This window comes from Lepidochelys kempii, chromosome 9 (genome assembly GCF_965140285.1).
Source record: "Lepidochelys kempii isolate rLepKem1 chromosome 9, rLepKem1.hap1, whole genome shotgun sequence".
NCBI lineage: Eukaryota > Metazoa > Chordata > Testudines > Cheloniidae > Lepidochelys > Lepidochelys kempii.
Window position 1 is genome coordinate 50,294,608 of NC_136388.1, and position 15,916 is coordinate 50,310,523.

Below are 15,916 nucleotides of genomic sequence, written 5' to 3' on the forward strand. Positions count from 1 at the left end.
CCAAGGGCTGTTGGAGCGCCCCGAGCTAAACATAGCACATGAGCTACATGCAATCCAAACCTTCCGGTCTGTGCTATGGCTGCTGCCCAGCATTCCTCACGCCCAAAAATAAAGGAGGAGGAGACAGGAAGTGGCAGTCCAGCTGCCCAAGACTGTCAGTACCAAACCTCCCAAGCATGACTTAAGCTTTCAGGGTGTCCCCCTTTTATTGGCTCCCCAGCACCCTGCAGCCTTCCGTAACAGACTGCTTGGAAGAGGTTGTTTTATAGCCTCAGTGCCCTTTTATTCTGGTCAATGGGCTCCCCACCAAAACAAGAAACCCAGCAGCCCAGGACTCTGGATCAACCTTGCAAGAGCCAAGCTGTTTGCAGGCACAATGCAGCAGGGAAGCAGCTGTCATAAAGAAGCACATTTCGAGTCCACGTGGTCAAGGGTTTGCTAGGAAAAATGATTTTTAAAAATCCAGTAAAACCCAGTGAGATGGGGTGAGGAAACTGCCTGTTTGTCTGCTCCCAAATAAACCTCCTCGGAGGACAGTGCTGTGCGCTCATGGAGATCTCCGCGGAGAGGGGCCCGGATGATTCCTGCTCACAACTCAACCTGTGCCCACACATGGGGCCTACTACATGTTTACCACAGTCCTGCTGTATCACACCAGGAATGGTTGATATTAACCCCTTCCCTTCCAGGGAAAGCCATGGCCTGTTGGAAAAAAATGCTCCAATTATATTCCCGTGCAAGAAGAAATGCTTATTCGTTCTGAGCCACGTGAAATGTTTATTGCCTATGCTTGTGCCTTTGGAGCAAAGGACGCATAGCAGTTCTGCTCCCCAAACCGGAGTCACTCTGGATTCATGTCCCAGCCTGATTTTACAGGGGAGGGAATGGCTGCACGGGACCGGGGCTGGCAAATGGGATTATATGAACTACAGGGCTCTCTCAAAGCTTCAGTGGTACCTGCCAATATCTGGAGAAAGATTTTCATGCTGGTTCTATAGGCAGCAATGTTAGTGACTAAGACAGACATTCCGGAGACTATTTTGAGCTGGTAATCTTACTCTAGCCCAGTAATAATGTGTGCCACAAGCACTCAGCAGAACATTGTAATACCAGCCAGCCCATATGGGTTTAATTTAATCAGAGAGACATCAAATCGAAGGCCTGCTGACTAAGCAAAGCACTTAAGCGTGGGCTTAACCTTCGATCTGAATTTAAATGCTTTGCTGAATCGCGGACTAAATGCCTTCACTCAGTCCCTGGGGAAGAAGGAGTTTGCCAAAGGTTTGATTTGCCGATGGAAATTTCCTGTGACATTTTCACGCCCATACTAGAAGTAAGCACAAATTTCCAAACTTTTCAAAGTGCATCCATCTCTCCTCCCACTGGTGTTCGAATTGCCCACCTCCCTTCCCAGCTGGTGGCTCCTACCATCCTGTGGCAACCACAGTAATTGTTGACAAAGAAAAATATCCAATGTGTTTTTATCTGGCTTGATGCACGTTAGCAACTGGAAATAAACAGGAGAATGAGCATCATGTAAGTGCTCCATGGACCACAGTGTGAGAACCCCTTCTCTAAGTTCTGTCTTATATAGGGCCAGGGTCTACCCCAGGCAGGGTATCCCCAGCTAAGAGAAAGGAAACTGAGAACCCATAGTCCACCTGCGCAAGAGTTAACTCATGTGTTTGCCTGACACACTCTCGCAGCAAGGTGTTGCTGGGGGACTGACAGTGCATGTAAAGCTTTGCAGGATTAGGGTGTACAAGGCACATCTGTGGAAGGGTGGGCACCCCCCCTTCAGTACCAGGACTGGCACCCCTCCTTGCATTAAAAGTAACAATTATAAAAATCTCATTTAACATTTTTGCCCTTTTCCTAGCCCAGACCCCAGCCTGTTCCCTTGTTTTTAAATCCTCCCCTATTTGCATTTCATGCTGTCATAAACTCTAGTCCTTTCCTGGTTGTTCATTCTCAATCTGGAAGGGTTACACTGCTGACAATGTCCCAGCCCTTCCCTGCAGAGGGCTCCCCAGCACATTGTGCCCGCTTCCTGCTGCCTGTGCATCAGCCCCAGGAGCACCATGGGCATGGCCAGGCCATGGGGCAGTGGGAGACTGCAGCTTTTTAAAGCCCCGCTGTGAAGGAGGACGGGCTCTGCACTGCCTCTCGATCCTGCCCCACTCCATAGGGATGCTGATCCTGCAGACTGATGGAAAGATCCACCCTCACCTGTGAAGGAAGCAGAGGTGGAGCAAAATCGTGGCCCCACTGCAGTCAATGGCACAGCTCCCATTGGCTTCAGTGGTGCCAACACCGCACCGATGACCTGCGCAGAGGCGTAGCAGAGGCAGCCTCTCCGCCAGCCAGGCTCCTTTCCAGTGTCCCAGGTCAGGTCCCTCATCCTGATGACTCTGTTTTCCCACTTTCCCAAGCCATGCCAGCCTCGGCCAGGACCGACTCATTCCTTTCTCCCAGAGAACGCATTGCTAAGGACGGGCAGCCCGCGGGCGGCTGGTGACTAGCTGGGGCTGCCCAGCATTCAGAAGGTCACACCCCAGGCTGGCTCCCCGCCTTCCAAAACGTGAAAAAGAAAATAAAGGACATTTACTCTCCAGCAGGAAATGGCAAGGTACCAAACGAGGGGAAGGTGCCCGTCAGATGCCGCGAGGGGAGGGGTGGGGGTGACTTAGAAGGGACTCATGCACTCGGGAGCCTATGTCTCATTGAGCCTTAGGCTCCTATGTCACTGATGCCGGGCTTCGCAAAGGGACATTGGCATGGCGACACTCAGCATCACCACACCTAACCACTAGGCGCCCAGAAAATCGCAGGTACAACACTGGCATCCACACAGCCCAAGCTTGGCACCCAGGCCCCTTGAACAACAAATCGGGGGAGACGGGCTCCTAAGCATGGTCTCCAACAAAGCCGGAGTGACAGGCGGAGAGCCATCTAAGCAAGCCAATGGGAGGTGGAGATGTGAGCGGTGTGTGCTAAGCCCCGCCCCACTTTAGGAAGGTGGGGCATCTGGGCTTTAGGCACTTTTGAGACTTGTACCCCTTATATCATTCCCCATCTGCAAGGCTGATCATTGGTTTGGAAGCAAGAGTCATGCTGGATGAGTCAAGATGTGCAGCAAACAGCAATGAGGACAGGAAAATGATGCAAAGGGACCCAGAGCGATGATACTCAGAATGTGGTTCGGGACCTGCGAGTAGCTCTTTAATGCTTCTCCTGAGGCTCTTTGCAGCCCACGATATTAAAACACCGTGGGATTTAATTAGTAACCGATCTAAGTTATTAACCAATCAGGAGGCTTTTACTATGTTATTAACCAATTGTAGTTGATAAAATAATAATAGTTGGTCAGTCATTTTGCTGTGAGAATAATATATATAAGCTATGTTCCCCCGTCATACTGTTTGAACATGAATATATAGTGCTACAGAAAATGAAACCTTGAATTCACACTTCTGTGGCTCTTTGGGTAATTCTGATGGCTAATTTCCCGAGTTCTGAATACCACTGGCTTAGACAGATGAACAGGGAATATCACCAGGAAAGTCCACCTGGAAAAATGCCAGCTAATCCAGCCCCGGATGATACCCGAACCCAGAGCTCCGCGGTGTATTTTATGTGGCTTTTCTCAGAGGTCACAGAACTTTTCAAACCTAAAGGCTCAGTCAGTACCCCTAGGAAGTATCATTAGAGCCATTCCCTAGAGGTAAACTGAGGCACTGACAGGTTAGATTTTGAGATTAGACATTTGCCTGAGATTAGAGAGGTTCTTGGGAGGAGCCAGGAATAGAAGCTATGGGCCAAAATCTGATCTGGTTTGAGCAGGTGTGATTCCACTGACAGCACTAGAATTACACCCAAAAGTTGAGCCAAGTTACACAACTTCTGCCTTGTGACTGAGTTTCTGTTTGCCTTTTACTATTTGTCTGCCTTGTCTGTGCAGAGGACAAGCTCCCAAAAGCAAGACACATACAATGCAGAGCCTCATCTGGGGTAAATGGGCATGAAAAAAGCACTGACAATTAACAGCGACCAAGAATCTGCCTCTCTGTGTGCCTGACGCAACAGGGCCCGGCCACTCCCTTGGGTGTTTGCACACTGCTACAATACACATAGGACCAACAGGGCAGTTCCCTTTCACCTGCCTCTCTATAGTTTTTATCAGAGTGGATTCACTTTTTTTTTGGAGGACGCATCTCCTCAGTATAAACTGCTTGGGGCGCTGGGAGGTTTTTCAGAAACACTCAGTGTTGGTGAAACTCTGTCCCCACTGGAGTTGCCTTTTGAAAAGGCCCCCTCCCCCCCGGGTGTGTAGGTCTCTGTAAAACAGGGGGGCGCCTCGCAAGTGGTACAGCGATCGGATACAGAGAGAGTCACAGCAGGGGACTGCTGCTGGGGTGACGACTTCAGATATCAGAATTATGTGGCCCCTAATGAGTGTGTTACGCTGCAGATCAGAGTGTAAGGTTGAAATTGGCTTCCCCAGGCCCAGGGTGAGAGATCCTAGCAGATCTCAGCAATGGACTAGGTCAGAACTGAGGTGCCCTGGCAGAGACACCTTGGGAAGAGACTATTATGGCAGCTTGGTCAGGGCTATTACTCCAGGCACTAACGTCTGCTCTCAGTTCAACCAGCATCGCTTTGCCAATCTGCTGTTACAAAGAGCAAAGACCTTCATTCGCTGTCAAGCAACGTCAGTCTGCAGGAGGCCCTTCCTGAGTGGGATTTCCCACCAGGAATATCCCATCCCCCCCGCTGTGGTGGCCTGGGCCTGCAGAGCCAGCAGCAGCCCCACTGCTCCAGGGCTAGCTTTACGAAGTGCCTGGGGTACTGTCTGAGTGAGGAATGCCACTGCAAAATAGCGACCCGCTCCTGACTGACCTCAGTGGAACTAGCTGGGTAAGGAGGGATGACACCTGGGAGCCGACTCGTTGGGCTGCATCCTAGACTTTTGGACAAGCAGCATGAAAATGCTCCACAGGTCACTGCACACTGCCGTTCCACGCAGCCTGGGCCCGTCGTGATGTGGGGTGCAGGGCTGTGACTCAGACGTAACCAGCACAGGGCCACACAGTGACTTTAAAGTACTGGCTGTGTGCCAACATGGAAAGCATGGTACGGCCAAAGGGCTCTGCTATGCCAGTGTCTGCATGCCAGCCCAACACGCCACTCCTCACTAATCCCGCCTCGCCCTGGCTGAGCCAGGTCTGGGCAGATTCATTGTTCTCCTGCCAGAAGGGAAATCCCAGAACTACTTACCACGCCTATGGAGAAATAGTTGTTGATTATGCTGTACGGGACAGGGTCTCCGTTCTCCTCCTTGTCCGTGGGGATCACGTCAATCCGCCATCTGTCCAACATGACCTCAATGCTGTGCTCAATGTCCTTCAGCACCTTCAGCAGGCTGCCCCCTTCATAACCTCGGGAGGGAGAAAGCATTGGGTTGCTGTTAGCGCAAGAGAGATGCTCAGAGCAGCACAGTGAATGCCAATGGGGGCACATGGCAGTGCCACTTGGAGTCAGGCGATGAGAGGGTTAACCAGGGCAGCTTGCTGGTGTACACCTCTGCTAGCAATAGGTGGGACACACAGCCCAGTGCCATGCTGAGTTGGCAGGGGTCACTGGCGGCACTGGGGGCATGCTACAGTGTGGCCATCTGTAGTACAGAGACTTGCTCGTGGCTGGTAGGGTGCAGCAGCGACCAGGGTTGCTGTTGTCAGCAATGAACAGGGCCCAGCACTGACTGCAATGGCAGATCAGGCTGCGAGGGCCTGACAATCACCGAAAGGGTTGCTGGGAGGGACTCAGCAGGACCTGGGATCAGGGCAAGAAGGGGGAAGTTTGTGGGGTAACTGGCAGTGGGCAGGACTCAGTAGGTTGTGGGGTCACTGGCAGTTCCATAGATACTTCCCTGACCAAGGATCAGACCCAGGCCCCAGTGGGGAAGGCACCAAATTCTGACCACCAGACCATCAGGGAGACACCACACGCTGCTCAGCAGTGACGAGGGTCAGGGTCGGGCCTGTGGGGTCAGGGCAGAGGCAGGTCGGGTCCGGGGGGTCACTGGCAGACAGGTCGGGTCTGCAGGGTCAAGGCTGTGGGATCAGGGCAGAGATGAGTTGGATCTGCGGGCTCAAGGCTGCGGGGTCAGGGCAGAGCCGGGTTGGGTCTGTGGGGCGGGGGCCAGGGCAGAGCCGGGTCGGGTTCGTGATGCACTGGATGGGTCCCAGCAGGCTGCAGAACTGAGAAGAGAGTGAACAGGACCATCCCTCCCTCCCACCATGGAGTGCCATCACAGTTGCGGGAGGCGAGCGCAGCAGAGCGGGAGGAGGCTTTGCAAAGCTTAGCTCCAGGTGGGCACAAATCCACCCGCAGGAGTCCCTGGGCAAGCAGCAGAGCCCACCTGGGTTCTGGGGTTGGCCCCTCTGCATCTTGTTAGAACAGCATCTTATTCCCTGGGCCCAGGGCTGCCTCTACACAGCAAAGGACGCAGGTGGCTCACATGGGCCATTGGGCCTTGTCCAGATCCACTGCCCAGGTTTCAGAGCCAGCTCTCTGGAACTGCAGGAGCGAGAGCTGCAAGTCCAGCTGGGAGCCAAGATGCAGCTGTTCCTAGCCCATGGCGAGTAACAACCAGGCCAGCAGCCCACACAGGTGGCCACAGCGCCCACTCTCTACTGAGGCTCTTCTCCAGGGCCCATCACCAGGGTATCCGAGAGCCTCCCACTGTCCCTTGGCCACAGGATGGAGACTGTGTGTCTGAGCATCCTGCCTCTCATCTGGTCTCAGGGCCTGTTGCTGTTGTTGTGGGAGTGGTAGGCTGCCAGGCTGGTATTTCACTCAGAAGGCGCGGAGGCCTGGGGCTCATTCTCACCTCCTCCGGCAGGACGTGCCATGGCCTCAGACCAGCTGCCAAGACAGCTCCCCTCTGCTGGCATGAGGCTGTGTCCGGGGGCTGCTCAGCTCAGCGCTGCTGTGGATGGAGCTGCCGGCGGAGCTCTCAGCCCCTTAGCAAGACCTGCTTGTGGAGGTAACTCGGCCCAGTGCCAGATAGTGGCACCCCAGTGGGAACCCTGATCTTGAGGTGGATCTGCTGTTCTGCAGGGAGCCGGCATCATGGGCAGAGCATGAGGTGGGGCCGGATGGCTGCTGGGTCTTGGCCCTGCTGATGTCAACGCCCACATTCCCAGCCCAGCCCAGCCCAACACCAGCAATCCAGCACCGAATCATGAGGGCCTTGTCTCTGTCCACGGCCCAGCATTCGGGGGCACAGACTTCATGCCAGCAGCAACTGATAGGCTATTTTGGCAGTTGGAACTATCTGCATGTCCAGAAGCCGCGAGGGATACTGACCAACTCCTGGCTCTGGACTGAGGAGACTACCAGATCGCAGGCTCCCTTGAGAACTGCTGTGGGGCAACCTGCTCTTCACACCTCTCCCCTTCCTGCCAGGGTCACCTCTGTCTTGCTCAGGTTTAGCTCCCATCACCTGCTTCTCTGCCACATGCCAGGGACTGAGCTAGCCAGGTGATGGGCTGCAGGAGGGGCTGAGTTAGAGCCAGGTCAGTGTTTGAATCCTTACTGCCTCTCTATTCCTGCAGGGGCTGCACGCAGACACTAAGCACGAAGGGTGATCCATGGCATGGAGCCCGGGGAGGCACATGGTGGCTAAAGCGGTGATGGGCGGCTGCTCCTCGAGCTCTGAGCCCGACCCACAAGGACCTTTCCGGCCAACCACGTGGGGATACACGGGCTGGGGTCAGTAGTTTCGAATGCTGCAGGAATGGGGAGCTGGGGTTGTTTTCTATGGGGGTTTGAATGGCCCTTGTTAAGTGACTTTCCTACTCCGTTGTGCATGGGTATCAGGAGAGGCTGGTGGCCACAGGATTCCCCGGCTCAGATGTACACACATGGGAAACTGAGTGGGAGGGAGCAAAGGGCAGATGAAGCGGTGGTGGAAACCCCAACTTGTGCAGTGGCAAGCTGGCCTGGTCAGGGAGAAGCAGCCCGGCCTGGCCCGATGGCGGGCGTGGGAAAGTTCAGAGACAAAACGGAGTGCAAACGCCCCGCTGTACTAGATCAGGGTGCTCCTGGAGAGGCGAGGGACAGCTGGCTTCGGTTAGGGCCGAATCCAAACTGGGCCATCCAGCGCATCGCACGCTCCACAGGGCTCCATTTCCCGGCAGGGCATTTGCTGTTTCCCTGGCGCTCCGGTGTGGGAAGGGCTCAGTGTCTGCTGCAGTGCTGCCAGGCAGGAAAATCATTCAGCTTCATAAGGGAGTTCGGTGCAACATCCCAGGCCTTGCCCCCCGGAGGCTCATTCCAGGGCGCCGTGTGATCCCAGGCAAAGAGAGCAGCGAGTCACCCAGCAAGGCTCTGGATCCGGGGAGTCCAAAGCAGACTGGATGGGAGGCAGAGCGGAGCCAGCAAAGAGCCTGGGACACCGAGTGCAGGAGGATGTGGAAAAAGCTAATGTACTCAATACTTTTTTTGTCTCTGTCTTCACGAACAAGGTCAGCTCCCAGACTACTGCACTGGGCAGCACAGCATGGGGAGGAGGTGACCAGCCGTCCGTGGAGAAAGAAGTGGTTCGGGACTATTTAGAAAAGCTGGATGTGCACAAGTCCATGGGGCCGGATGCGTTGCATCTGAGAGTGCTAAAGGAGTTGGCGGATGTAATTGCAGAGCCATTGGCCATTATCTTTGAAAATTCATGGCAATCCGGGGAAGTCCCGGACGACTGGAAAAAGGCTAATGTAGTACCCATCTTTAAAAAAGGGAAGGAGGAGGATCCTGGGAACTACAGGCCAGTCAGCCTCACCTCAGTCCCTGGAAAAATCAAGGAGCAGGTCCTCAAGGAATCAATTCTGAAGCACTTAGATGAGAGGAAAGTGATCAGGAACAGTCAGCATAGATTCACCAAGGGCAAGTCATGCCTGACTAATCTAATTGCCTTCTATGATGAGATAACTGGTTCTGTGGATGAAGGGAAAACTGTGGACGTGTTGTTCCTTGACTTTAGCAAAGCTTTTGACACTGTCTCCCACAGTATTCTTGTCAGCAAGTTAAAGAAGTATGGGCTGGATGAATGCACTATAAGATGGGTAGAAAGTTGGCTGGATTGTCGGGCTCAATGGGTAGTGATCAATGGCTCCACGTCTAGTTGGCAGCCTGTATCAAGCGGAGTGCCCCAAGGGTCGGTCCTGGGGCCGGTTTTGTTCAATATCTTCATTAATGATCTGGACGATGGTGTGGATTGCACCCTCAGCAAGTTTGCAGATGACACTAAACTGGGAGGAGTGGTAGATACGCTGGAGGGTAGGGATAGGATACAGAGGGACCTAGACAATTTGGAGGATTGGGCCAAAAGAAATCTGATGAGGTTCAACAAGGACAAGTGCAGAGTCCTGCACTTAGGACAGAAGAATCCAATGCACCGCTACAGACTAGGGACCGAATGGCTAGGCAGCAGTTCTGCAGAAAAGGACCGAGGGGTTACAGTGGACGAGAAGCTGGATGTGAGTCAACAGTGTGCCCTTGTTGCCAAGAAAGCAAATGGCATTTTGGGATGTATAAGTACGGGCATTGCCAGCAGATCGAGGGACGTGATCGTTCCCCTCTATTCAACATTGGTGAGGCCTCATCTGGAGTGCTGTGTCGAGTTTTGGGCCCCACACTACAAGAAGGATGTGGAAAAATTGGAGAGAGTCCAGCGGAGGGCAACAAAAATGATTAGGGGACTGGAACACATGACTTATGAGGAGAGGCTGAGGGAACTGGGATTGTTTAGTCTACAGAAGAGAAGAATGAGGGGGAATTTGATAGCTACTTCCAACTACCTGAAAGGGGGTTCCAAAGAGGATGGATCTAGACTGTTCTCAGTGGTAGCGGATGACAGGACAAGGAGTAATGGTCTCAAGTTGCAGTGGGGGAGATTTAGGTTGGATATTAGGAAAAACTTTTTCACAAGGAGGCTGGTGAAATACTGGAATGCGTTACCTAGGGAGGTGGTGGAATCTCCTTCCTTAGAAGTTTTTAAGGTCAGGCTTGACAAAGCCCTGGCTGGGATGATTTAACTGGGGATTGGTCCTGCTTTGAGCAGGGGGTTGGACTAGATGACCTCCTGAGATCCCTTCCAACCCTGATATTCTATGATTCTATGAAGGGAGAGGGGACATGATTTCCTCTGGAAGCCAGAGGAAGCCCTTCCCTTCCAGCTCCATTCAGAGGCTGGGCCCGGCCCAGAGTCCATGCCGCTCAGCAGCAAGCCAGGCCACTCCAGGATTTCGAAGACAAGAAGCCTAAGAAAAATCTCTCTGTCTTTCCAGTCAGAGCCTTTACAATCCCACAAAGCGATGGCACCAGTCATGGTCTAAATTAGAGCAGCACCTAACGTGCTGTCAGGGGGTCGGGGGGGGGGGGCTCAGTGCACTAGATGCTGTATTCAGAGTAACAGCCGTGTTAGTCTGTATTCGCAAAAAGAAAAGGAGTACTTGTGGCACCTTAGAGACTAACCAATTTATTTGAGCATGAGCTCATCAGGTTGAAGTGAGCTGTAGCTCACGAAAGCTCATGCTCAAATAAATTGGTTAGTCTCTAAGGTGTCACAAGTCCTCCTTTTCTAGATGCTGTATGTACACTCAGCAAGAGGCCATCCCAGCCTCAAAGAGATCACAGCCCAAGCTGGCAAGACCAAGGTGGGGGGGGGGAAGAATTGTTCTTCCTGCTGTACAGATGAGGGGGACTGAGGTCCAGAGTGACTTGGCCGAGGTCACCCAGGGATGGAGCTGGGAATCGAACCTGGACTGCCTAACTCCCCGCCCAGGGTCTAACACAAGCCTAGAAGAACTGGAAGTTGGAGAAGGAAGATCTGGCTTGTCAGAGTCTGAGCTGTCTCTCCTCTATGCTCTGCTCTCTCGGCTCAGAAGGACTGGGAAGCTACAGTGACAAGAACACAGCCGGCCCCAACAGCTAGGTGGAGACACAGATGCAGGCACGTTAGTTTTGCAAACAACAATCAGGTAGAGAGGCCAATGCAGATGTATCACTTAATAACCCACAAAAATGGAGCCCATGTGACAAGGGCCAGTCACACTCTCTCACACATGCAGCCGGTTGCTGTACATGTATGTGTGCCTCGCTCCCCTCCCCCGGGCTGGCTGGTCTTCTCAGGCCTGCTCCGGGCACAGACTTGTGCTGGTTTAACTAAAGGTGTGTTATGGAGCCATTGCAGCCCGCCATGTAGACGCTCTGATTTCTGTTTATATTCATGCAGCTGAAGTCAGCTCCTTCCCAGCTAAGCTACGCTGAAATTAGCGCACCCATCCAGGGCTTTGCACCGGTTTAACTACAGCAGTTTTTAAACCGATGCAAGTTAATCTGGCACAACTCTCCTATGTAAACAAGGCCCCAGAGCACAGCCTCTTCAGAGCAGAGTCTGTGTCTGTTCAGAAAACACTGACTGCACTTGGGTGCAACAGCAGGCCAGCTACATCGAGTGAGGAGCTGGCCGAAGGCACCATTGCTGCCATTCTAACTGTGACCCTGTAGCCTGCTCCATGGACGTGGACTCCCGTGCCCAGGCGATGCTCTGTGAGGGTGCTGGGGTCTGCTGGCTGGGAGCACGTTACAGGATCGGGGCCTCAGATGGGGTTTCATTTCTCCTTTGCTGGCATTCTGATGAAGCAGAACTGTGGGCTGATAAACCGTCCCCACACACCTACAGAAAGCCAATTCTCAGGCTATTTCAGGGGGAGGACTGGAACCAAAACTGTGCCATGAAACGTGACTCTTACAGTGGTGACGGAGAGAACTCCTTGTTATTATTCCTTATTTATAGAAACAGCAGCTCTGGTGTACGTGGCACACATGAGAGGAGAATAAGACAAGGTCCCAAGGAGCTCCCCCATCCCAATTAGAGAGGTGACCTACTGCGAAATGACAATTCCTGGCTCTTCTACAAGGCAGATCTCAAAGCGTTTTACAAAGGAGGTCAGCGCAGATGGGGAAACTGAGGCACAGAGCATTAAGTGGCTTGCATAAGATCACCCTGCGGCAAAGCCAGGAATAGAACCCAGGGGTCCTGTGTCCCAGGCCAGTGCTCTATCCACTAGGTCACAACCCCCCAAGGGGAGATGGAGGAGGAGCCCCTTACACCCCATAAGAATTTGAATCCTTTGCCTGGGCTGCTCTAGCAGATCAGCTGTGTATCTTGGAAAGCAGAGGGGTGACTCACCAGGGTACATTTTCAGCCTGATGCAGCTGAATTTGCTGTGTTCACTAGCATTACCAGCAAATCCTTGTGCCTCTGGACGGCAAGCATGGCGGTGGGTTTGCACCAAGAGTCCACGCACCCTGAGAAGGGACAGTTTTGCCCCTTGGATGTACAGCACGTGCCTACAAAGGCAGCTTGGAAGTGTGTTCTGTGGTGCCCGGGTCGGAGTGGGCCAGCTGGCCAAGTCAGGAAGCCTCACCTCCTCCCCAGCGCAGACACCTGGCCAGGTCGTTGCCCGTTCCCAGTGGCAGGACAGCCACAGGGGGGTGCTTCAGCAAGTTCACCTTGTCTGCAATGCAAAGAGAGAAAGTTGTTAGCACAGACACAAGCCAGCAGCCTTTCGGCTGAGTCCCCATCCTATTATCCACAATGCAGGGGCTCCTGGCAAAGTGCAAAGAGCTGAAAACCAGACTCATCCTTTCTGGGAAAAAACAGAGTGATTCTGCTTCTTTGTGGCACTGCAGATTCCAGGAAGAGCCTGTGCCAGCCTGGAAATGGGGCAAATGCATGTGGAAGCATGGGCATACCCGGGTAGCAAGCAGGTGTCCTCTACCCCTGGTGATTCCATCCACAAGGGGGCAGCTCGCAGGCAGAAGCCAGTGTCTGATAGCTCAGCCTGCTTGCCAGGAGCTGCCAGAAGATGCCATTGGTAGGTGCCTCCTAACACGGGGCAGAAATAGAAGCTCAGAGGGATGTCTTCAGAAGAAAGCTCTGCACATCAGGGAGACCCGGTGTGGCGGGCAGGCCACAGGGCAGAGTCGGGAGAGCGGTTCACCCAAAGAGCCACAGGAGCAGAGAGGAACAGAGGGGAGGCTGCAGAACACGACAGGGACAGGACAAAGCCAGAGGGGTGGTAGTGAGCAGGGCTGCAGCGGAAGATAAAGCAGACCGTGGGAAGGCTTGGAAGCAGCAGGAAGCCAGCGCCAAGGCCGGCAGGAGAGAAGAGAGCTAGGGCAGAATGGGGACCTTCTGCCCCTTGGCATATTTTCTAGGAGAGTGCAGGTCAGCTCCCACCACAGGGAGTCAGACCAGAGAGCTCCATCACAGCGTCTCACCCAGGTTACAAGCGCGGCTGCTCTACGGTGCGGCAGCATACAGAACTCCTTAGCTCAGGTCTCTTGGGCACACACACAGTGCATTTGTGATCAGAAGTTACCTATGCAGTCCAGGATCCAGCCAACAGTCCCATCCCCTCCACATGCCAGGACACGAAAGTCTGGGGTGTCGTGGAAAAAATTCAACCTGGAAACCGACACAAGGAGGGAGAATCAGGTGATCACAGGGGATGGCTTATTGCTGGCAGGGGAGTGGGAGAGGGCGACAGAGGCAGGGAGAGGTAAGGACAGGGCCTGGGCTGTCTATCATCTCCATACCCAGGAGTCGGTCCCCCTCGGTCCAGGTTGTACACTTGTCTGGGGTTGAGCAGATAGTGGAATTTCCGAAGGACTCTGTGGAAATAGAGGGCAAGTGAGAGACGGAAACAGAAGGAAACTGTCCCTGAAAACAAAGGAGAGCCGTGGAAATGAGCTGTCTGGCCTGGAGGATGTGGACAGGGACCCACCCACAGGGGAAGGCTGGCATGGGGCAGATCCCATTGCGGAAACCCCTGCCAGAGCCTGGGACCAGGAGGGGCTGCTGTTGCTAGTCTCAATCTTTGCTCGTTATGTGGGGCTCCTAGATACACACAGAGAGAGGAAGAAAAGTCAGCAGCAATAGCTCAGTGCCTCAGGGAGCCGGACACTCCAAGCACTCCCCACTGTACAGTGACTTTCACCCAAACATCCCTTGGCTGGCAGGTGAAGGATGGCCCGGACTAGCTCCAGCTCACCCATATCACGAAAGGACTGGCATGGCTAGTAACAGGGCCCCCAGTCTGCCCCAGGGACACCTGTGCAGATCGCCTCTGCCCCAAGTAGCTCTTCTCATCGCTACCTGCCCCCAAGCTCCCCTACCTCCCCTAGGCCTGAGTGGGGAGGGAGCAAATGGTCAGCCAGTGCCTCCAGGGAGTAGAGAATGTACCTTTCTCCTTGTCTCCCTCCACTCTTGGGATTCACGAACACCAGCAGAGGGTGGGTCCCAGGCCTGGGGGTGATCTGAAATGCAAAGAGCAGAACACGGCCCTCCCGTGAGATGTGTATGAAAACCACCTATCCATGGGGAGGGTGAGGGGATGGGTGGAGCCTCGGATGAGCTCAAGTCATGAGGCCCAGCTGCAAAGGAAGCGACACAAGTCCATGCTCTCAGTAAGGGAGGAGAGAACCCCACACGGAAGAAGGCACCAGTGAGGGACACTGAGTGCAGGCTCCGCACCAGGGCTCCATGCCTAGTGGGGCACTGCCCAGCGGATGATGGGGGACATGACAGGGCAGAGACATATAGCTGCTCAGATCTGCCTGACGATATTTCATCATTAACAATGTCCGCCATGATACAGGCCCCAGGCCCATTGCACCAGGTACTGTCCAAACACAGAACAAAGAGACAGTTCCTGCCTACAGTCTATATAAGATGAGTCTATATAACAGATGGATTCAAGAGACAGACGGGGAGCACAGGGAAACAGTGAGATGATACTAGCGCCATAAACTGACCGTTCACTGGCGTTTCTGAAGCTGCGCCTCAGAAACAACAAGCTATACAAGGGAGAAATAAAGGCCATTGTGGGGAAAGGATCGCAGGGTCATTGACACACCAGGACAGACTGTCCCAGAGTTCATTCCAATACCCGGAAGTCAATGGACACAAGCATCACTGGCCAGCAGGGGGAACGTGACCCCAGCCAGCCATCAGAGTGCATACATAGTCTAGCTCCCTGTCAGATCATCATCCCCCGCTGGCCTGGGCCTGAGACTTCAGCACCCTGCCCCTGGGTTTCTCGCTCCCAGCCCAGCATCTGAGCCTCCTGGAGACCGAGGCGGCTCAGAGCCACCTACCTGTAGGCCATGCCCGTCCAGCGTGGTGGTATTGAATTTGAAGGTCTGGGCAGTGTCGTCTGGACAGGTGCTGGCAGGGGAATCGCTGTCTGATTTCCTGGGGTGGGACTGCCTGTCCTTTTAGAAGGAAAAAGATGCACCGAGTCTAACAGATGAATGAAGAGTGGCACTAAGAAGGGGCGTTTGTTTGTCAGACTCCAGCTTCCAGGATCGGTCTGGCAGAAACAAGTCCCCATGGGGCCATGAGGGGCTGACGGCCCTGCAGTTTCCATGACAGTGGCCATAGCACTCTGACAGTCCAAACACTCTGACTGAGAGCAGAGTCACAGTCAATCAAAGGCACAGCCACATCCAGCACAGCTGCAGCCTGCAAGCATTGCCCCCCGATCATGCACTGAGCCTCACTCCAATAGTGCCATCCCCAGCAGAGCACACACCGACGGACGGCAGATGCCCCTGCATGGCACAGCCCGAGCCGTGGTCTGCTCGTTTCTTCCATAGGCCCAGTTACAGCCTGCTCTATGGTGGGGGAAGACATTTGTGTGTACCTGGGTGGTGGGTATAATAGGGCAGGGTAACCCTGCCCCTTCCCCTCCCTCCTGGGAGTGGGCTTCTGCGGAAAGTTTATGCTGATTTATTATGCACCATGCAGGTTCCCAGGCGGCTAAGGAGGTGGTATCTGCAACTCAGC

At 53.9% G+C, this 15,916-nt stretch overlaps 1 protein-coding gene across 2 annotated transcripts in view; it reads right to left on the reverse strand.

Moving 5' to 3' along the window:
* Nucleotides 1-15,916, reverse strand: part of DGKG (diacylglycerol kinase gamma) — a 141,922-nt gene that overhangs the window by 62,047 nt on the left and 63,959 nt on the right. For both annotated transcript variants that reach the window (XM_073360314.2, XM_073360312.2), the window contains 6 exons: nucleotides 15,226-15,342; nucleotides 14,312-14,385; nucleotides 13,666-13,740; nucleotides 13,449-13,534; nucleotides 12,492-12,581; nucleotides 5,278-5,438 (listed from right to left, as the gene is read on the reverse strand). In XM_073360314.2, coding sequence (XP_073216415.1) covers nucleotides 5,278-5,438; nucleotides 12,492-12,581; nucleotides 13,449-13,534; nucleotides 13,666-13,740; nucleotides 14,312-14,385; nucleotides 15,226-15,342 — 603 coding nt within the window. The remainder of the gene's footprint in view (nucleotides 1-5,277; nucleotides 5,439-12,491; nucleotides 12,582-13,448; nucleotides 13,535-13,665; nucleotides 13,741-14,311; nucleotides 14,386-15,225; nucleotides 15,343-15,916) is intronic.